Source organism: Phyllobates terribilis, unplaced genomic scaffold, assembly GCF_046119375.1.
Source record: "Phyllobates terribilis strain yellow unplaced genomic scaffold, ASM4611937v1 Scaffold_1__5_contigs__length_1240528914, whole genome shotgun sequence".
Taxonomy (NCBI): domain Eukaryota; kingdom Metazoa; phylum Chordata; class Amphibia; order Anura; family Dendrobatidae; genus Phyllobates; species Phyllobates terribilis.
The window spans coordinates 813,791,279-813,813,846 of NW_027362761.1; the positions used below are offsets into that span (position 1 = coordinate 813,791,279).

The 22,568-nt window shown below is 42.1% G+C and overlaps 1 protein-coding gene across 1 annotated transcript in view; it reads right to left on the reverse strand.

Annotated features, from left to right (window-relative positions):
* Positions 1–431: 431 nt before the first annotated feature.
* Positions 432–22,568, reverse strand: part of LOC141171528 (N-acylethanolamine-hydrolyzing acid amidase-like) — a 79,307-nt gene continuing 57,170 nt past the window's right edge. Inside the window, exons 10-11 of the mRNA XM_073655216.1 lie at positions 18,176–18,255; positions 432–669 (exon numbers count right to left, since the gene is read on the reverse strand). Of these exons, the coding sequence (XP_073511317.1) occupies positions 662–669; positions 18,176–18,255 (88 nt within the window). The 3' untranslated portion in view covers positions 432–661. The remainder of the gene's footprint in view (positions 670–18,175; positions 18,256–22,568) is intronic.

Below are 22,568 nucleotides of genomic sequence, written 5' to 3' on the forward strand. Positions count from 1 at the left end.
TTTATTGGTACTGTAAAACGCTGTATTTTTTCGTGCAGCAAAAGCGCAGCGTTTAAACAAAGCGGCATCTATAAACAGTTTAATGAAGTTGGCCAAATTTGAATGGGCACAAAATTCAACTTGACAGATCAGAAGTCTAAAGAGTTGAGAATCTTCTGTAAAGTGTCGTGGTGGTACTCTATAGATCACCCTTCCTCCTTTCTTACATGTGGCCATTTGACCTTGTGCTTTTTTTAGATTGCATCACTATAAGTTTTGTAAAAAAAAAAAAAAAAAATTTCAGAAAACAATTTTCCAGATGGTTTAAGATCATGGAAGTTTAAGATACTGTGCTGGAGGTGAGGATGTCAGACTTTCAATGTTTATATTTAGTAGGCTTTGGTAAAATATGCTTTATAATGTAGTAGTTTTACAATAAAACTTCATACAGAAAAATGTAAAGTGGCTGGTTTATTTGCAAAGTATAACATTATTTGTTATGGATAGCATTTTATACAGCATAATTATAATATGTAAAATTGTAAGGATGATTAACATTCCGTAGCCACCTTGGTATACCAAAGCCTATTTGATTAAAGAAGTACTAGAAAATTAATTAAAGGTATAATAAATCCATTCCATCATAGTTCTTCCAAGCCAGATAAGGAGGTGTAATGCCTTTTCACCAACCTGCAAAAAAAGCCATAAATCATGATTCAAAATTAAATAATTGTTCAGAATTCTGCTGCTTGCTTCTAGAAAGTGATAGTAGGTTAAGCACTGGAAAGATGCCCAAATGGAGAAACTCAGAGTCAGGTAGATGACCTCGCCACAAGTTTTTTATGTGCATTGTAACAAGCGTCCATTTTGTCAGTATAAGAAAAGCTTTCTTGCTATTGTATATCTCCACGGAGCTTCATCATTGGGATGACATGTCCACATCTGGCCGTATTGCGGAGGCCCTGCACGCTCCGTGCGTGCGTCCCAATGCGTTTCATCAAAACAGAATCCTCAGGGGATCTATGGCACATGCGGGGTTCATCATAATAGTGCAGAGTAAAATAGGGCAACTCCTAAGTTCTTCCTGTTTAGCAGAGACAGGAAGCACCTATTGGCTAAGATCTTATATAGTGGACAAATAGTAAACATCTGAAAGCAATCTAGACTTAATTGGCCAGTCATATCAATAGAAGCCACATAACATATGAGAACTCACATTTACTTCCATTGGAACGCACATCAGCAGGTTCGTAGGTGTGTGGAACGCATCGCTCTTCACCATACACCTACTTCTACTTTCGGTGTTTTTGCCCTCATGTGACGTCAACGCCGGTCTTTGGAAACAAGCTAGCCCACATGTGTGTGGAACTCATCGCGCTCCACCATACACCTACTTCCGGTACTTGGCCCGCAGACTGACTTTACATGCGGTCGTTGGAACACAAATGGCGTCATTTCCGGTGTCTGAACCGCATATCAGCTCTAATTAAAGATTTCTTGTGTTGGCACATCTCACAAATAGACTAAACAGTATTTAAGGCACAAAACCCACGAGTATACCTATGAGATACAGGGTATCTAAAGATGTTCCGAGAATTGACCTTTGGAGAATAATCCTTATTTAGTAATTTAAAGGTACCGAGACATAATTTGCAATGTATACAGAAATCAACCCTAATTACCAATTTAAAGATGCAGTGGCATCAAAAACTCCAATATAGCCAAATATAAATGTAAAATTAAATACGTTAAATACGGAGATTAAAGATACCCTAATAGAAGATATTTGTGGCAATACAAAAGGTAGAGCAGAACCATAAGAAGTTGCATTACCAAAGTATAAAAAAATATAATTTTATTAATACATCATGATAAAAATTATTTAAAATACATACAGAGGGGAAAAGACTATACACAAAGGGAATTTCACAGTGAAACATATAGAGTGGGTATAATTTAATTACAATGTTAATTTCCCCAAGCGAAATTACAGATCTGTATAAAGATATACTGTAGCAACCAGGGCAATAAATATACACATGAAAAGAAGTTCGGCAATCCAAGTGGACTTGTATGTTATAAATATTAAAGAACCTCAGCAAATGTAAAAAACAGACATACCACAAGCAGGGGATAACAAAATACAAACACCCCAGGACTCCAACGTACGTTTCGCCAGGTGGATTTCTCAAGGTGCATATGTTATATCTCTCTGGAGCCTGTCTACACTGTGACCCCGGCTGTACCAATTTTAACAATATTATCACCCCCGACCTGTAATATGTTATATCGCCCCAGAGCCTATGTACACTGTGACCCCGGCTGTACCGATATAACGTTATCTCCCCACCCAACCTTTTTTGGCATGTGTCCAGTTTTCCGTGTGTGAATACAGCCTTATCCCTTTTTAATAAACTATTTTAATAAACTGTTGATATTTTGTCCTTGTGGACAATTTTCCTTGTGGGCAATTTTCCTGTGGGCATTCGTGGCTGTGGGCTTTTTTCTGTGGGCATTTTTCTGGTGAGCATTTTTCTTTTGGGCACTTTTCTGGTCACCATTATTGCATACACTAGTTATCTGTTTGCCATATCATCTGTTGCAAAATATCTTTATTTTTATAAGCGTGGCAAAGATTTTTAATAGTGATGAGCGAGCATGCTCGCTACTGCTCGGTGCTCGTTCGAGCCTCTTACTACTCAAGATGCTCGGCGCTCGCCGAGTATTTCCGGGTTGCTCGGCGGGAGCTCGGGTCCCCTCCCTGCAAGTTTGGTGCTCTTTAGATCGCCAATCAACATGCAGGGATTGCCTGCCATGCACTGTGATGCCGTAGCCATGTTGGTTGTGGCATTACAGTGATTGGCTGGCCGCATAGCGTCATCAGGTCTATATCAGACCTGGCGCTGCCATGTTCGTCACAGTCACTCCGGAATTAGACAGTGTAGGGATAGGTGCTGCTGCGTCAGGGAGAGATTTGCTTGTGTATTAGGTAGTGTAGGGAGAAAAACCATACATTACACATATCCATCTTAACAAACAGTCCTTTTGAGGACTAACTAATCCATCTGCAGAGATATCAGGCAGGCAATGTATATAGGCAGGCAGTGTATACAGCAGACTGCAGTGCACATAACACAAGAGACTCCATTCCAGTTCTGTTGGCTGCTGCTGTTAGATATTTCTATACAAAGGCTCAGGTCTCAGGGGCCAGGAATACTTTTCTTTAGATCTTAATCCTCATTATTTGCTTAAAAAGCAATCCAAAGAACACAGTTTTTCTGCGCCATTTGCTTGTTGGCACTGCAGAATACAGCCAGGTCCTTTCCATATTACAGCGTAGAAATCCAGCTATTTAAAACTGTGTTTTCTCCGTCAAACGGATCACATATACGTTGTCAGAAAATACTGCCATTTCTGGCCTCCATTAAAAATTTCCTTTAGTGTGTCAGTGAAGCAATTCACAGAAGTTTGCTGTGTTTCATGCACTATAGACGGTACTACCTGCACAGCTGTCATACCGTCTGTTCAGCCTGGATGGCCAGAGGACAGAGAGGAGGAGGAGGAGAGCATGGTCAGTCATCCTCTTGGTGAGGACACGGAAGTCTTGCCTGTTAGTAGTCTGGCACGCATGGCTGAGTTTATGTTACGCTGCCTTTCCCATGACCCTCTCGTTCTCAAAATTTTGGGTGACAGTCATTACTGGTTGGTGACACTTCTAGACCCACGCTACAAGGAGAACTTTATATCTCTTATTCCTAAGGCGGACAGGTCTACATAAATGGGGCTGTACCAGAAGGCCCTTGTTCCGGAACTATTAAAAAAATTCCCATCTGAAAACGCTGGCGGCAGAGGGCACACTTCGTTGGACAACCAAGGAGTATAGGCGAGAGAGACACAACTCCAATCCAGCAGAGGCAGGGGAACACTGTTAAAGTTCTGGGAGAGTTTTCTCAGACCCTCCCATCGCACAGGCCCTGAGGCGCGGGGTACTCTCACAAGGAGTGTAAAGTTTTGGAAGATGCTGAGGGAGTACCTTGCCGACCGTACCAACGTCCTCCGTGATTCCTCTGTGCCTTATAATTATTGGGTATCCAAGCTGTACACGTGGAATGAACTGGCTTTCTATGCCTTGGAGGTCCTGGCCTGCCCTGCCGCCAGCGTTTTATCAGAGCGGGTTTTTAGTGCCGCTGGTGGAATTATAACTGATAAGCGCATCCGCCTGTCAACTGAAAATGCTGACAGGCTGAGTCTTATAAAAATGAACAAGGGATGGATTGGGCAAGACTTCTCAACACCACCGAATGATAGCAGCGTAACATAAACTCAAATCCAGTGTCTTTTCTTGGGTGGTGTATTCCCATGCACCTTTTCACACCCAGACATGGGTATACGCTTCCTGATTTTGGCTATTTGTTATTGTCCTCCTCCATCTCCTCATCCTCTACCACTATATCACCTGGGTGACCGTGGTCCGTGATGCAACACCCACATAATTTTTTAAAGGGTGTTTATGATGCCCGTAAAAAATTTTTTTTATACAGTATGTTCATGTATACCCCCCAGGGGTAAATGTTTGTCAGCCCATACACTTAGTGCATGGGCGTTACAAGTATAGGAGGCCCGCTCCTTTGTAATGGGAACATTTTTTTATGAGGCCCTCCTCCACGTCTCTTCCAAGGGGCACTGAAGTGCCTCCAAATTTTTGGCAGCCCTTGCATTCACTGCATAGGCCAACATTATGGGAGACTATCTCCTTTCTAATGGGAATTTGTCGTTACTGTGGCCCTGCTCTATGTGTCTTTAAATTCTTAATGGGGTTTTTCCTAAAATTGGTCAGCCGTTGGACTCACTGCATACCCTATAACTGTATAGCAGACTCTGTCCTTTCTAATGGGAATTTGTCGTTACTGTGGCCCTGCTCTATGTGTCTTTAAATTCTTAGTGGGGTTTTTCCTAAAATTGGTCAGCCTTTGGACTCACTGCATACCCTATAACTGTATAGCAGACTCTCTCCTTTCTAACGGGAATTTGTCGTTACTGTGGCCCTGCTCTATGTGTCTTAAAATTCTTAGTGGTGTTTTTCCTAAAATTGGTCAGCCGTTGGACTCACTGCATACCCTATAACTGTATAGCAGACTCTCTCCTTTCTAAAGGGAATTTGTCTCGTTACTCTGGCCCTGCTCTATGTGTCTTTAAATTCTTAGTGGGGTTTTTCCTAAAATTGGTCAGCCGTTGGACTCACTGCATAACCTATAACTGTATAGCAGACTCTGTCCTTTCTAATGGGAATTTGTCGTTACTGTGGCCCTGCTCTATGTGTCTTTAAATTCTTAGTAGGGCTTTTCCTAAAATTGTTTAGCCGTTGGACTCACTGCATACCCTATAACTGTATAGCAGACCCTCTCCTTTCTAATGGGAACATGTTGTACTTGTTACTGTGGCCCTGCTCTGTGTGTCTTTAAATTCTTAGTGGGGTTTTTCGTAAAATTGGTCAGCCTTTGGACTCACTGCATACCCTATAACTGTATAGCAGACTCTCTCCTTTCTAATGGGAATTTGTCATTACTGTGGCCCTGCTCTATGTGTCTTAAAATTCTTAGTGGTGTTTTTCCTAAAATTGGTCAGCCGTTGGACTCACTGCATACCCTATAACTGTATAGCAGACTCTCTCCTTTCTAAAGGGAATTTGTCTCGTTACTCTGGCCCTGCTCTATGTGTCTTTAAATTCTTAGTGGGGTTTTTCCTAAAATTGGTCAGCCGTTGGACTCACTGCATAACCTATAACTGTATAGCAGACTCTGTCCTTTCTAATGGGAATTTGTCGTTACTGTGGCCCTGCTCTATGTGTCTTTAAATTCTTAGTGGGGCTTTTCCTAAAATTGTTTAGCCATTGGACTCACTGCATACCCTATAACTGTATAGCAGACCCTCTCCTTTCTAATGGGAACATGTTGTACTTGTTACTGTGGCCCTGCTCTGTGTGTCTTTAAATTCTTAGTGGGGTTTTTCCTAAAATTGGTCAGCCTTTGGACTCGCTGCATACCCTATAACTGTATAGTAGACTCTCTCCTTTCTTATGGGAATTTGTCGTTACTGTGGCCCTGCTCTGTGTCTTTAAATTCTTAGTGGCATTTTTCCTAAAATTGGTCAGCCTTTGGACTCACTGCATACCCTATAACTATACAGCAGACTCTCTCCTTTCTAATGGGAATTTGTCGTTACTGTGGCCTGCTCTATGTGTCTTTAAATTCTTAGTTGTGTTTTTCCTAAAATTGGTCAGCCGTTGGACTCACTGCATACCCTATAACTGTATAGCAGACTCTCTCCTTTCTAATGGGAATTTGTCGTTACTGTGGCCCTGCTCTATGTGTCTTAAAATTCTTAGTGGTGTTTTTCCTAAAATTGGTAAGCCGTTGGACTCACTGCATACCCTATAACTTTATAGCAGACTCTGTCCTTTCTAAAGGGAATTTGTCTCGTTACTCTGGCCCTGCTCTATGTGTCTTTAAATTCTTAGTGGGGTTTTTCCTAAAATTGGTCAGCCGTTGGACTCACTGCATACCCTATAACTGTATAGCAGACTCTGTCCTTTTTAATGGGAACATGTTGTACTTGTTACTGTGGCCCTGCTCTGTGTCTTTAAATTCTTAGTGGGGTTTTTCCTAAAATTGGACAGCCTTTGGACTCACTGCATACCCTATAATTGTATAGTAGACTCTCTCCTTTCTTATGAGAATTTGTCGTTACTGTGGCCCTGCTCTGTGTCTTTAAATTCTTAGTGGCATTTTTCCTAAAATTGGTCAGCCTTTGGACTCACTGCATACCCTATAACTATACAGCAGACTCTCTCCTTTCTAATGGGAATTTGTCGTTACTGTGGCCCTGCTCTATGTGTCTTTAAATTCTTAGTGGTGTTTTTCCTAAAATTGGTCAGCCGTTGGACTCACTGCATACCCTATAACTGTATAGCAGACTCTCTCCTTTCTAATGGGAATTTGTCGTTACTGTGGCCCTGCTCTATGTGTCTTAAAATTCTTAGTGGTGTTTTTCCTAAAATTGGTCAGCCGTTGGACTCACTGCATACCCTATAACTTTATAGCAGACTCTCTCCTTTCTAAAGGGAATTTGTCTCGTTACTCTGGCCCTGCTCTATGTGTCTTTAAATTCTTAGTGGGGTTTTTCCTAAAATTGGTCAGCCGTTGGACTCACTGCATACCCTATAACTGTATAGCAGACTCTGTCCTTTCTAATGGGAATTTGTCGTTACTGTGGCCCTGCTCTATGTGTCTTTAAATTCTTAGTGGGGCTTTTCCTAAAATTGTTTAGCCATTGAACTCACTGCATACCCTATAACTGTATAGCAGACCCTCTCCTTTCTAATGGGAACATGTTGTACTTGTTACTGTGGCCCTGCTCTGTGTGTCTTTAAATTCTTAGTGGGGTTTTTCCTAAAATTGGTCAGCCTTTGGACTCACTGCATACCCTATAACTGTATAGTAGACTCTCACCTTTCTTATGGGAATTTGTCATTACTGTGGCCCTGCTCTGTGTCTTTAAATTCTTAGTGGCATTTTTCCTAAAATTGGTCAGCCTTTGGACTCACTGCATAACCTATAACTATACAGCAGACTCTCTCCTTTCTAATGGGAAATTGTCGTTACTGTGGCCTGCTCTATGTGTCTTAAAATTCTTAGTGGTGTTTTTCCTAAAATTGGTCAGTCGTTGGGCTCACTGCATACCCTATAACTGTATAGCAGACTCTCTCCTTTCTAAAGGGAATTTGTCTCGTTACTGTGGCCCTGCTCTATGTGTCTTTAAATTCTTAGTGGGGTTTTTCCTAAAATTGGTCAGCCGTTGGACTCACTGCATACCCTATAACTGTATAGTAGACTCTCTCCTTTCTTATGGGAATTTGTTGTTACTGTGGCCCTGCTCTGTGTCTTTAAATTCTTAGTGGCATTTTTCCTAAAACTGGTCAGCCTTTGGACTCACTGCATACCCTATAACTGTATAGCAGACTCTGTCCTTTCTAATGGGAATTTGTCGTTACTGTGGCCCTGCTCTATGTGTCTTTAAATTCTTAGTGGGGCTTTTCCTAAAATTGTTTAGCCGTTGGACTCACTGCATACCCTATAACTGTATAGCAGACTCTCTCCTTTCTAATGGGAATTTGTCGTTACTGTGGCCCTGCTCTATGTGTCTTAAAATTCTTAGTGGTGTTTTTCCTAAAATTGGTCAGCCGTTGGACTCACTGCATACCCTATAACTGTATAGCAGACTCTCTCCTTTCTAAAGGGAATTTGTCTCGTTACTCTGGCCCTGCTCTATGTGTCTTTAAATTCTTAGTGGGGTTTTTCCCAAATTTTGGCAGCCCTTGCAGTCACAGCATGGGCATTACCACTATAGGAGACACGCTCCTTTATAATGGGAACATTTTTTAACTGAGACCCTCCTCTATGTCTCTTCAAAGGCCTATTGGGTTGCGTTCAGATTTTTGGCAGCTCTTGCAGTCACTGGATACGCAATAACAGTATAGGAGACCCACTTGTTAATAATGGAAACAACAAAGCATAGCCGGCTGATGGCTCTCTAACAATAGCGAGGGCCGACTGCTGGCCTTTTAAGAATAGTAAGGGCCGTCTGATGGCCCTATAAAAATAGGCTTTATGACTTTCAGAGTCCCTCCATCATAAATAAAACAAGATGTGTCTGATGATGTGTCACACACCACATTGCCAGATCCGGTTGTAAAATGTTAAAATGACATTTCCCGGTGAATGCATTTGTCTTAAAAAATAACGTATAAAAACTAAAAACAATAGGATCTTTCTTTAGTATAAAAAAACAGCGTCACCAATTTAACCTCAATGTAATCACATTGTTCAGCTCCTGCACCTCCTCCTCCATCTCCGAAATGACCACATCAGTCACAAGCTGACAGCACTCCAGCACTGCCTTGGCTAAGCACCAACAGGCTGTGCTGAAGATAACATGCTTAATGCTTAATTGACAAACCGCCCAGCGCTGCAGAGTTGTTGAAAGCTGTAACACAGCAGCCTGATCTGTGGCTCTCACCGCTGAACATACAACCAGGCATGGTCGTGTGTGACAATGGGCGGAACCTGGTGACGGAGGAATGACACCCAGAGTAGATACGGTTTCCCTCTATGCCAGTCCTTTTACCGAGCTAAATACAACTCTCATCAAAAAAAAGCTGTGGACTGGCTCCGTACCGTCCCTGGCCACATTCACCTGTCCATGTGTTTGTGGGTAGGCGGTCCTTCCCAGTAAGTGCACTGCGGAGGGCACGGGTTCTGTTGTGGGACCCGTGCTTGTGGAAGGCGGAGACGATAACGGGAAAAATAATGGCAGATGGGGACCGAGTATGGATACCCGGCCGCAGCCGGCATGAGGTTGTGAAAAGCTTCCGTCTCCACGAGCCTAAAAGGCCATATTTCAAGTGCAAGCAGCTGCCCAGAAATCTGGCAGTTTAGTGTTGAGGCCTGTGGGTGGGTTGGGTGGCTGACTGCGCACTTGCGCTTGCATTCCAAGTAACAGAAAACTAAGCAGATGGTGGCCTCTATCATTATCATGGCCTCGCCTCGGCACTATGAACTCTCCTGAAGGAGATGGCAGGGCCCACCGGAGGAGTCTCCGGTTCTCTGGTGGGCCCGTCCAACCCTGCTGAAAAGCAACCCTGGCTAAGAAAAGTGTGGGGGAAAGTTCCCGGACACTCTATGGCTGCTTTTTTAATGTGGATCGGACATGCTTATGCATGTTATTTCTTAAACCGCATTGCAGATCAGGCCATTGTCCAACTCTGTATTCATGAAATTAAATGCGCAAAGAAAGATGTTTGTGTGTCAAAGCACCACAGACAAGTGCGAGTTGATGTTGGACAGGCTGCCATTGCTTCTGCAACAAGCTGCATTAGAGTACTTCCTGGGAGAAATGACACCCAGGGTAGATGCGGTTTCCCTCTATGCCAGTCCTTTCACCGAGCTAAATACAACTCTCATCAAAAAAAGCTGTGGACTGGCTCCGTACTATCCCTGGCCACATTCACCTGTTCACGTGTTTGTGGTTAGGCGGTCCTTCCCAGTAAGTGCACTGGGGAGGGCACGGGTAATGTTGTGGGACCCGTGCTTGTGGAAGGCGGAGATGATACCAGGAGAAATAGTGGCGACTGGGGACCAAGTATGAACACCCGGCCGCCGCCGGCATGAGGTTATGAAAAGCTTCCGCCTCCACGAGCCTAAAAAGCCACATTTCAAGTGAAAGCTGCTTTAGAGGACTTCCTGGGAGAAATGGCAGCTGGGTAGATATGGTTTCCTAAGTCCTTTCACAAAGCTAAAGAATATGGCTGTGGTGAAATACAACTGAGCAAAAAAAGCTGTGGACTGGCTCCGTACCGTCCCTGGCCACGTTCACCTGTTCATGTGTTTGTGGTTAGGCGGTTCTTCCCAGTAAGTGCACTGGGGAGGGCATGGGTAATGTTGTGGGACCCGTGCTTGTGGAAGGTGGAGACGACACCGGGAGAAACAGTGGTGGCTGGGGACCGAGTATGGACACCCGGCCGCCGCCGGCATGAGGTTATGAAAAGCTTCCGCCTCCACGAGCCTAAAAGGCCACATTTCAAGTGCAAGCAGCTGTAAAAAAATTGGCAGTATAGTATTGCAGCCTGTGGGTGGGTGGCTGGCTGGCTGCATACTTGCGCTTGCATTCCAAGGAATGGGGTAGGGACAACTGAACGCTGCAATGGGACAAGGACGTGGACGGTGATTGTTGCAAGTCTGCAACGACAGGTGCATGGTGGGAGGCATCTTCGCATGCGCCAAGGATCACTTATGATGGGCACACTTTTAGGCAGTGACCTGGGAGTCAGAAATGCTTCCAGAGGTCTTCCCCATGCTGTACCCATGTCTTTTCAGCACTGTATGCATGTGTCTGATGATGTGTCACACACCACATGGCCATATAAGGTTGTAAAATGTTAAAATGACATTTCCCAGTGAATGCATTTGTCACGGTTGAAAGCAATGCAAAGTGAAAAATGCATCAAAAACGCTACGTGTGAACATAGCCCAAGGTGTGGAGGAGTATTTTTGTTTTTGGTTATTTATTTTGCCTTATATACAAGTCATTACCCTGGAAATGATGTTCCTTAACATATTTCCTAGGAAAATCCATTTTGGTTTCGTTTTTGTATGCTTTATTGTGAGTCCGTAAAAGTGACGTAATACTCTGACAACGTTGTTGACAGCAGTGATCTTGGAGTCAGAGATGCTTCCAGGGGTCTTCCCCATGCTGTTCCCATGTCATTTGAGCACTGTTCCCATCGATTTGGGCAATTTTTAGGCTCTCTGCAGACCGCCAGGGGGAGCCGCCTGAAAAATTCTCGAGTTTCCCATAGACTTACACTGGGTTCGTTGCTCGGGTCGAGCACCCGAGTATTCCAATTTGCTCGACCCGAGCAATGAGTACCCGAGCAATTTAGTGCTCGCTCATCACTAATTTTTAACTACCGTAATTAGACTAAAGGTTAAATTTTATAATTATTTTCTCATATCCCCTTCTGTACTGTTTACCTAAGATAAGTAAGAACAGATTTTGTAAGATTATACACATAAATTTTGCGATATCGGTATTAAATTGCAGTTCTGACTAGCAGGCACTTACAGCATCTTCTTTGTGGACCAGAAGTTGCTTTTTCAATGTAAGCCTATGAGAGCCTTGATGTGTCTCATCAGACTTGGATTGAGAAAGTAATTTATAGTCCTCACAGAAGACGTTAGTCTGTACTGCAGAGGAGAACTGGAACAACACTATAAACAGGAGAAGACTGTGACCAGTATTTTAATTCATATACTGTACACATAATAAGAAGGGCTAAAAGATATTAAAAAATGCCACTGGGCTACTTTAACAATCATTTAATTGCAGGAACACAACTTTGGACTGTGATCAATACTTTTCTTCCACTGATGCAAGCCCAGTCTCTGCCTATCTCTGACAGAATGGGACTCATATAGTCTCTCTTCTGGGGCATCAGACACAACATTGGACATCAAAAGGGATTTTCCACTTTTAGAAGAGTGGACCCCAACTGATTCCTGTTATGTAAAATAACAAAGACAGATTTTGCTCACCCTCCCATGCTTAAGTGCCGGCTCCACACCGCTGCCCTGTTGTCTGTGTTTTAGCTGCAGTGGTGATGTAATGTCGACAGTGCACATCAGTGCTGCAGTCAATCAATGAGCTCCACAGCTCAAGGCAATAGAGTTGTTTCAGATGATTGGGACCGTTGCAGAACTTTCCCACCACCAATCTGCAAAGTGTGAACATGTTCAAAGGCAACAAAGAAAATCAGCTATGTAGTGTAACATTGGGAAGCCTAACAGTATGTCATATACACTTTCACTGTCCTTGACCAGCCACAGAAATACACATACATTCACAAGTCAACACAAACACAATAGTGTATTTCTCTTGGCTTAACAAATCTAGACGTCTGGCTGATTAAGATAAGAAGTTTCGTCACATTGCTCCCCCATCTTAATTAGCCAGATATGATAGAATCCCAATCATCCTTCTCCACTTATTGGGGACAGTCCATCAACATGTCTTTAAGCACAGACACGAATGCAACAGGTCTCACCTTCATGAGAACAAAACGTGGCATCATCCAGTTTCCTCAGAGCATATTCCATGTCTTCCTTGCAATTAAACTCCACACATAATTGACAAGAACAGACTCGTATTCATTTCGTCAACACATGCTGTACTGTGGTTCCTGAATTAAATCCGATGAGTGTCGGTGGCCTATTACTCAATCTGTTGAAGCCAGCACAGCTCCTTTAGTTGCAGTTTCTTGTTGCTGCTGTATATCCTCCACGGCCCTCCTCCCAAAGCTGGGCTGGTGGGATTGGACATGGTAGCATCCAAAACCCACTGTGCATACCTCACCGATAGTCTGCTGGGTCTGTCTATATGCCTCACGGGTTGTGGAGCCCTTTAGACGGTGTGTGCTAACACCAGTCCCCTTGCAGCTCCCCCAGATCTACTGGGCTGAGTACTATGCCTCTGTTGCCACCAAAATGTGATACTACTCAGACAACACAGGGTGAGAGTAAAACAGTGTGGCAATACTTTATTGAAGCACAAAGCGGACAATAAACACATAGAACAGTCCCAGCAAATACCCAAGATGGTATAACATTACACAATCTCTCCGTTCCGCTGGCCTGCCTGGGAATAGAACAGCTGTGACTTTGGGACTTCCAGAGCCAACTACCTCAGCCAGTGGCGCCCCCGCTTTTGGCGGGCCCCCACAGAGAGGAGGTAGAGGCAAGCTTAGGAAGCTGACAGTCCATTGAGGTACAAGGACAGTAGACCTGAAGGTCCCACCATGACCACTTCGAGAGTTTCCATGGGGCCAGATGACCGGCTGGTCCCAATCTGGTTTCTCCGAATGTCTCCATGGGTTCCAGGCGACTGGGGGGTCCCACCTGGCAACCCCAAACAACATATCCATGGGGCCAGGTGACTTCATTGTCTCAACCTGGTATCCCCAAATGTATCCATGGGATCTCTGATGGTCAGTGGAGCAGATCTGTATCTTCCCAGTCAGGGCCGTATACCCTTAGGCCGGAATCATGTAGAATCCAAATGTGTGTCTCTCTGGATCGAGCCATGCTACAAGCTACTCTCCTGAAGTGTCGCTCTGATCTTTGATTCTCCTTGTAAAGTCTGCCTGCCACAGACGCCTTGTTCCTTAAATAGTTTACATTTGTTCTTTCAAGTGCACATCCACAGGACAAGGATTAGCGAGGGAATTATTCCACAGGTCTCAGGTCTCAATGTTTGTGCATTTAATCAATTTACATAGTTGGTATTGCAGGGGGGACTCTTTAAATCAACATCTAGCTGGCTTTAGTACAAAATGCAATTAGCATAGTAGCAAACATCTTTGTTTCACCTGGAGTCATTGTTCTTGACTAGCCACAGAAATACTCATACATTCACAAGTCAACATAAACACAATAGTGTATTTCAGTTGGCTTAACAAATCTAGACATCTGACTGATTAAGATAAGAAGCTGTTTCATCACACTGGCCAAGACTGGCGTGAAAATGTCAAAAGTCACCATATTTATGCTCAACTGTGAAGTTGCCCAAAAACATTGCAACTTATTAAGATGATTTATGCCAGAGTTTTGACGTAAATACCTTAAAGAATTGTCCCCATATATTGAAAAAAGTATTAAAAACAAAGAAGCTTTATTTAAAGAATGACATACCAAAAGCAGACCAATAACGGAGCTTAAATAATCTGCTAAAAACAGATTTAAAAAAACGCATTGAAAATGCAATGTAAAAAAAAAAACATGAGTAACCTAATTTACCTGATAGGTGCAGAAAATCTGCAACATCAAAAATGAATCGCGGGAATGTAGCCTATACTTTACTATATAACAATTCAATTTTCCTAACCCCTTAACGGTAGCTCCCTCTGCCTTCAGATCGGCGCCCCCGCGACTTCATCGCGGGGGCCCGACTGTTGCCATGGTGACCTGGGGTCATCATGACGACCCCCAGGTCACCAAGCTACGGAAAACTCCTGAGACCAATGCACAGCATGGTCTCAGGAGCTTTCACTATAGGTATAATGTACTGCAATGCTAGTGCATTGCAGCACATTATACCTATGGAAAAAGTGAAAAAAGTGAAAGTCCCATAGAGGGACTAAGTAAAAAAGTTTAAAAAAGTAAAAAAAAAAGTACACATATTTGGTATTGCCACATTCAGAATGACCCGATCTATAAACGTGTCACACTAGTTAACCCCTTCAGTGAACAGCGTAAAAAAAAAGCACATGAGAAACTATGCCTTTTCACCATTCCGCTGGAAAAAAGTGGAATAAAACGCGATCAAAAAGACAGATGTAAATAAAAATGGTACTGCTGAAAACGTCATCTTGTCTCGCAAAAATCAAGCCGCCATACATCCATCCACCATCCTCCATCAGCCGAAAAATTAAAAAGTTACAGCTCTTAGCATACAGTGATGCAAAGATAATTATTTTTTCTATAAAAGTGTTTATTATGTAAAAGCTCAAAAACATAACAAAAATTACATAAATGTGGTACCGTTGTAAACGTACTGATCCGAAGAATAAAGCTGCCTTATCAATTTTACCACACAAGTAACAAAAAAAAATCCTGAATTGTTGGTTTTTATTCATTCTGCCTCCCAAAATCAGAATAGAAAGTGATCAAAAAAACATTAGTTTTTGCAAAAAAAGCATCTTTTAGTGTGTGACAGCTGTCAATCATAAGAACCCAATATGAATCTGGTATCGCTGTAATCGCACCGACCTGAAGAATAAAGTCGTCTAATCACTTATACTGCACGAGGAACGGCGTAAAAGATAAATAAAACCAATTCTTCACCTGCTGCTGATTTGTTCATTCTGCCTCCCAAAGATCGCAGTAAGGCTTGGCTCACATTTATCCTGTGCTCTGCGCTGAGTGCCTGCGCTGGGGTTTCTGTGTAAATCTCTGAAATACGTGATTCAGACAGAAACCCTGGGGGGAAGATACCCTGTAGTGAGGCAGATGGAGGCACTGTGGATGCCGTCTGACCTATGATCCGACGGTGTCCATCTTTTTAGGCGTAGATAAAAGCGCAGTTGGCCACAGTTTTGTGCACCTCTGAAAAGAAGGACAATGCTGAACAGAAGCCAGACGGAGTCCAGAGTAACTCTGCTGCCTCATTATAGTGAATGGATCCCTCGGGAGTTTCATCTGAATCACGTCACTTGGAGATTTAGATGAAAACCCCAAAGTAAGTGCTCAGCATAGAGCGCCGAATAAATGTGATCCCAAATGTTATCTAAAATGTTCCCAATAAAAGCTTCACATAAAAGCCCCCACTCAGGTCAGTCATGTGTTAATGGAAATATAGGGGGGCTTTCACGTTACTGGTAGTACAAAGGCTCTGGAAAAGCGAAATGGATCCTCACGCCCCAAAAGAAATTCAGCAAATTCTGCGCTCCCAAACCCAAATTCCCCCTCCCTTCTGAGCACCACAGTGTGCCTAAACAACATTTAGCGTCCACATGTTTTGGAAGGGGTATCATTTCCAAAATGAGGTCACTTGAGGGGGGGTTCTGCTCTTCTAGCACTTAGGAGCTCTGTATATGGAGTCCGCAAACTATTCTAGGAAAATCTGCACTCCAGGAGGCAAATAGCGCTCTGTCCCTCCCGAGTCTCACCGTATGGCTAAGCAGTACTGTACAGCCAGATATGAGGTATTGCCACATTCAGCAGAAATTGTGGGATAAATTTTGGTGCAATTTTTATCCATTATCCCAGTATGAAAATGTAAAATCTGGGGCTAAAACAAAATTTATGCGGTAAAAATGTAATTATTTTTTCCTCACTGCCCAATGGTGTAAAATTCTGTGACACACCCTTGGTGTTAGTATAATCACTGCACCACTAGATGAGTTCATTGAGAGGTGTAGTTTGTAAAATGGGGTCACTTATGGGGAATTCTGCTGTTATGGCACCTCAGAGGCTCTTCCAGTGGTTCATGCCACCTGCAAACCACAACAGTAAAATCTGCACTATAATATGGTGCTCCTTCCATTCTGACCTTTGCACTGTGCCTCAAAAGTAGCTCCCAATTACATGTAGGGTATTGGAGTACTCAGGAGAAATCGCACAGCAAAATGAGAGGTCCATTTTCTCCTGTTACCCTTGTGAAACCCTTGTGTGTACCCTTTTGTGATTTTTTTTATTTTCATGGCTCTACGTTATAAACTTCTGTGAAGCACCTGGGGGTTCAAAGTGCTCACCACACATCTAGATAAGTTCATTGAGGGATCTAGTTTTCAAGATGGTGCCACTTGTGGGGGGTTTCTGCTGTTTAGGAACATCAGGGGCTCTCCAAATGCGACATGGCGTCCGCTAATTATTCCAGCAAATTTTGAATTCAAAAAGTCAAATGGCGCTCTTTCCCTTCCGAACCCTGCCGTGCACCCAAACAGTGGTTTTCATACACATATAGAGTATCGGTGTGCTCAGGATAAATTGTACAACAACTTTTGGGGTCCATTTTCTCCTGTTGCCCTTGTGAGAATAAAAAAATTGGGGCTAAATTAAATTTTTTGTGAAAAAAAGTTAAATGCTAATTTTTTTCTTCCTCACTGCGTCAGTTCCTGTGAAGCACCTGAAGGGTTAATAAACTTCTTGAATGTGGTTTTGAGCACCTTGAGGGGTGCAGTTTTTGGAATGGTGTCACTTTTGGGTATTTTCTGTCATATAGACCCCTCAAAGTCACTTCAAATGTGATGTGGCCCCTAAAAAAAATGGTTTTGTAAATTTTGTTGGAAAAATGAGAAATCGCTGGTCAACTTTTAACCCTTATAACTTCCTAGCAATTTTTTTTTCCAAAATTGTGCTGATATAAAGTAGACATGTGGGAAATGTTATTTATTAAGTATTTTGTGTGACATGTCTCTCTGATTTCAGGGCATAACAATTCTAAGTTTGAAAATTGCAAAATTTTCAAAATTTTTGCCAAATTTCCGTTTTTTATTTACAAATAAACGCAAGTGATATCGAAGAAATTTTTCCACTATCATGAAGTACAATATGTCACGAAAAAACAGTCTCAGAATCAGGGGGATCCGTTGCAACGGTCCAGAGTTAGTACCTCATAAAGTGACAGTGGTCAGAATTGAAAAAATTGGCCCGGTCTTTAACCTACAAAGTGGCTCGGGCCTTAAGGGGTTAATGGTAAGGGGTTGCAACTATCCTCTTTCCATACTGACCACAGTCAGATAGTTTATATATTTTTCTCTACTAGGTGACACTATACACTTGCTGAGGGAAGAGCAGATAGAGGAAACAACACAGGCTTAAAATTTCACAGCAGCCCTGGTGAGTCAGTGCTAGTATGTGGTCTGACAAACAGCTCCTCACAGAGAACTCTGATGCTGGCCCGTGTCAGGATCCTGTGTGCTTCACAACCATATGTGTCCAGGATAGGTCAGATTGTCAGTTCAGGACTGAATGTATTGTAGATATGGTCCAGTGCAATCTACTGTACATTTTATGCATATATGTCACATGTTAAAAATAGAAAAATGAATTCATTTGCATTTATTTATACAAATCAGTTTATTTACCTTGCTTGTCTAAGACCCTAATTATGGAAACATAGACTTCAGGAGAAGCAGCACTCATCTTTGTGGTATGAACTGTCCCTCTGAAGTGAAAGAAAATATACCATTAAAAAAACAAATTGTATAGTTCAAATAGACAATCTTACTGCAATTCTATATTCCAGCTCTAAGTCTCTGCCTTTGGCCATGGCCCCACTATCAGTATTTGGTCAGTATTCGGTCAGTATTTTTTCTCAGGAGTGGGAGCCAAAACCAGGAGTGGGTGATAAATGCAGAATTGGTGTCTTGTTTCTATTATACCTTTTCTCCGATTGTTCCTCACCTGGTTTTGGCTCCCACTCCTGAGAAAAAATACTGACCTAATACTGACCAAATACTGATAGTGGGGCCGTGGCATTTTCCCCGGTCTCCATTGTTTGGCTGCAGAGGTAAACTGATAACTGAAACTGATAGTGTCTCTGTTAGGGCTCATACCCATATGTGAGAAAAAAAATATCCCGATATCTGAACCGAAAAAAAGGACGAGTGCCATGCGATTTTTATGCGAGTACTATGCAATTTTCTCACCTAGCATCCGTATGACATCCGTATGCAATGCAATTTTAACATGGGAATTGTCTAGGTCATTTACACATAGTTTTCTATGGAAATATTCACTACATATAAAAATATGTATATATATATATATATATATATATATATATATATATATATATATATATACAGTACAGACCAAAAGTTTGGACACACCTTCTCATTTAAAGATTTTTCTGTATTTTCATGACTATGAAAATTGTACATTCACACTGAAGGCATCAAAACTATGAATTGACACATGTGGAATTATATACTTAACAAAAAAGTGTGAAACAACTGAAAATATGTCTTATATTCTAGGTTCTTCAAAGTAGCCACCTTTTGCTTTGATGACTGCTTTGCACACTCTTGGCATTCTCTTGATGAGCTTCAAGAGGTAGTCACCGGAAATGGTTTTCACTTCATAGGTATGCCCTGTCTGGTTTAATAAATGGGATTTCTTGCCTTATGAATGGGGTTGGGACCATCAGTTGTGTTGTGCAGAAGTCTGGTGGATACACAGCTGATAGTCCTACTGAATAGACTGTTAGAATTTGTATTATGGCAAGAAAAAAGCAGCTAAGTAAAGAAAAACGAGTGGCCATCATTACTTTAAGAAATGAAGGTCAGTCAGTGCGAAAAATTGGAAAAACTTTGAAAGTGTCCCCAAATGCAGTTGCAAAAACCATCAAGCGCTACAAAGAAATTGGCTCACATGAGGACCGCCCCAGGAAAGGAAGACCAAGAGTCACCTCTGCTTCTGTGGATAAGTTTATCCGAGTCACCAGCCTCAGAAATCGCGGGTTAACAGCAGCTCATATTAGAGACCAGGTCAATGCCACACAGAGTTCTAGCAGCAGACACATCTCTACAACAACTGTTAAGAGGAGACTTTGTGCAGCAGGCCTTCATGGTAAAATAGCTGCTAGGAAACCACTGCTAAGGACAGGCAACAAGCAGAAGAGACTTGTTTGGGCTAATGAACACAAGGAATGGACATTAGACCAATGGAAATCTGTGCTTTGGTGTGATGAGTCCAAATTTGAGATCTTTGGTTCCAACCACCGTGTCTTTGTGCGACGCAGAAAAGGTGAACGGATGGACTCTACATGCCTGGTTCCCACCGTGAAGCATGGAGGAGGAGGTGTGATGGTGTGGGGATGCTTTGCTGGTGACACTGTTGGGGATTTAGTCAAAATTGAAAGCATACTGAACCAGCATGGCTACCACAGCATGTTGCAGCGGCATGCTATTCCATCCGGTTTGCGTTTAGTTGGACCATCATTTATTTTTCAACAGGACAATGACCCCAAACACACCTCCAGGCTGTGTAAGGGCTATTTGACCAAGAAGGAGAGTGATGGGGTGCTACGCCAGATGACCTGGCCTCCACAGTCACCAGACCTGAACCCAATCGAGATGGTTTGGGGTGAGCTGGACCGCAGACTGAAGGCAAAAGGGCCAACAAGTGCTAAACAGCTCTGGGAACTCCTTCAAGATTGTTGGAAGACCATTTCCGGTAACTACCTCTTGAAACTCATCAAGAGAATGCCAAGAGTGTGCAAAGCAGTCATCAAAGCAAAAGGTGGCTACTTTGAAGAGCCTAGAATATAAGACATATTTTCAGTTGTTTCACACTTTTTTGTTAAGTATATAATTCCAAAAAAAAGTTAATTCATAGCTTTGATGCCTTCAGTGTGAATGTACAATTTTCATAGTCATGAAAATACAGAAAAATCTTTAAATGAGAAGGTGTGTCCAAACTTTTGGTCTGTACTGTATATATATAGATATATACAGATTGATAGTTACATACACAAATTCAGATATATATATATATATATATATATAAATATATATATATATATATTATATATATATATATATATATATATATATATATATATATATATATATATATATACAGAATTAAAGAACATTTGGCAGCACTACCAAAAGAAACTGGGTGCAATAAAACCTGTTGAGGTGATGTCCAAACCCTCCACAAATAGAAAATTTAAAAAAAACAGGCAGCACTCCAAAACTTAAAGTGAAAAAAACGTGGCATTACTGATCTATTAGCACCAACGTTTCAGCAGATTTCTCTGCCTTTCTCAAGCCAAGCTGCCGAAACGTTGCTGCTAATAGATCAGTAAAGCCACTTTTTTTTCACTTTAAGTTATGGAGTGCTGCCTGTTTTTTTTAATTCTCTCTCTCTCTCTCTCTCTATATATATTTATATATATATACACACAGTGGGTACGGAAAGTATTCAGACCTCTCAAAATTTTTCACTCTTTGTTTCATTGCAGCCATTTGGTAAATTCTACAAAGTTCTTTTTTTTCTCATTAAAGTACACTCTGCACCCCATCTTGACTGACAAAAAAAAAAGAAATGGAGAAATTTTTGCAAATTTATTAAAAAAGAAAAACTGAAATATCATATAAGTAGGGTTTAATTTAGAACTATTAAAGGAGTCTGTGTGGTTATTTCAAATAAAATATTTCATTCTGGGTATGGGTGTTTTTATTTAACATTTCACTTTCACTATGGGGTTAGTAAAGGGGGCGTCTTATAGACGCCTCTCTATTACTAACCTGGGCTTGATGTCAGCTGGCATTATAAGCTGACATCAACCCCCAACCCTATAACCTCACTTGCCAACACCACAGGGCAATGGCCAGAGCGGAGGCTAAGTGCCAGAATTGGAGCATCTTATGGAAGCGCCATTTCTGGGGCAGCTGAGGGCTGGTGTTTGTAGTCTGGGAGGGGGGCAATTCATTGCCCCTTCCTAGGCTATTAATATCAGCCCCCAGCTTTATGCCTAGCCTTTGCTGGCTGACAAAATAGGGGGACCCCAAGTCAATTTTTTTTGTATACATCTGGGGGCTGATATTAGTAGCCTGGGAAGCTCCACGGGTATTACCCACTTCCCAGGCTAAAAACATCTGCCCCAGCTGTCTGCTTAACCTTTGCTAGAGAATAAAATTACGGGGAATCCCACGCCATTTTTGAAAAAAATTCTTTAGTGTAATAATAAATGACAAGTACAGTAACCAAATCAGTCAATGTACTAAATATATATGTCACTGACATCTTTATAACTATTCTATGTGTGTATATCAATTCTCTCTATTCTAAATTGTCGGGTACTGCTGTGTTTTTACTGTACGCGGCTGATGAATTGTCGGGTTTCAGAGAGATGGGTGCGTGAAAATCGGACGGCACTCGCATGGTCCGAGTGCCATGCGATTTTTTTTCACGCACCCATTGACTTGCATTGGCGAGTCTCGTCTGAGATACGCGGCAATACGCAGCATGCTGCAATTTTTTTATCAGTTCGATTTCAGCTGAGAAAAAAAATTGCAGATGAGATATCACTCATAGATTAACATAGGTTCGAGTGCAATCCGATATTTTATTGGATTTCACTCGCCTGTTTTCCTTGCATATGAGTATGAGCCCTTAGGGATAACATCATCCTGCTTTGACTTGAGGTGACTGATGTCCCATAACGCCCTATGCTTTTTTTCTCCACTAATATATTGGCAGGAGCCAAAAGAGGCCAATGGTGGCTTGCATTTCATAATAATACTTCCTGACTGCTGGTGCCCATGGTGGTAATGATGCTTCTGTTACTGCTAGGGGTGCCCATATTATTAGCCGTGGTATGTTTTTTTTCTTTTACACTACCCTGTTTCTTGCTACTTTTTAATTCACCATACATTTTGTACAACACTATAATTAACTTTTTACAATCTTTTCAGTCCCAATTATTCAACTCTTACATGCAAAATGTAGCAGCAGGCTGCAGTAGAG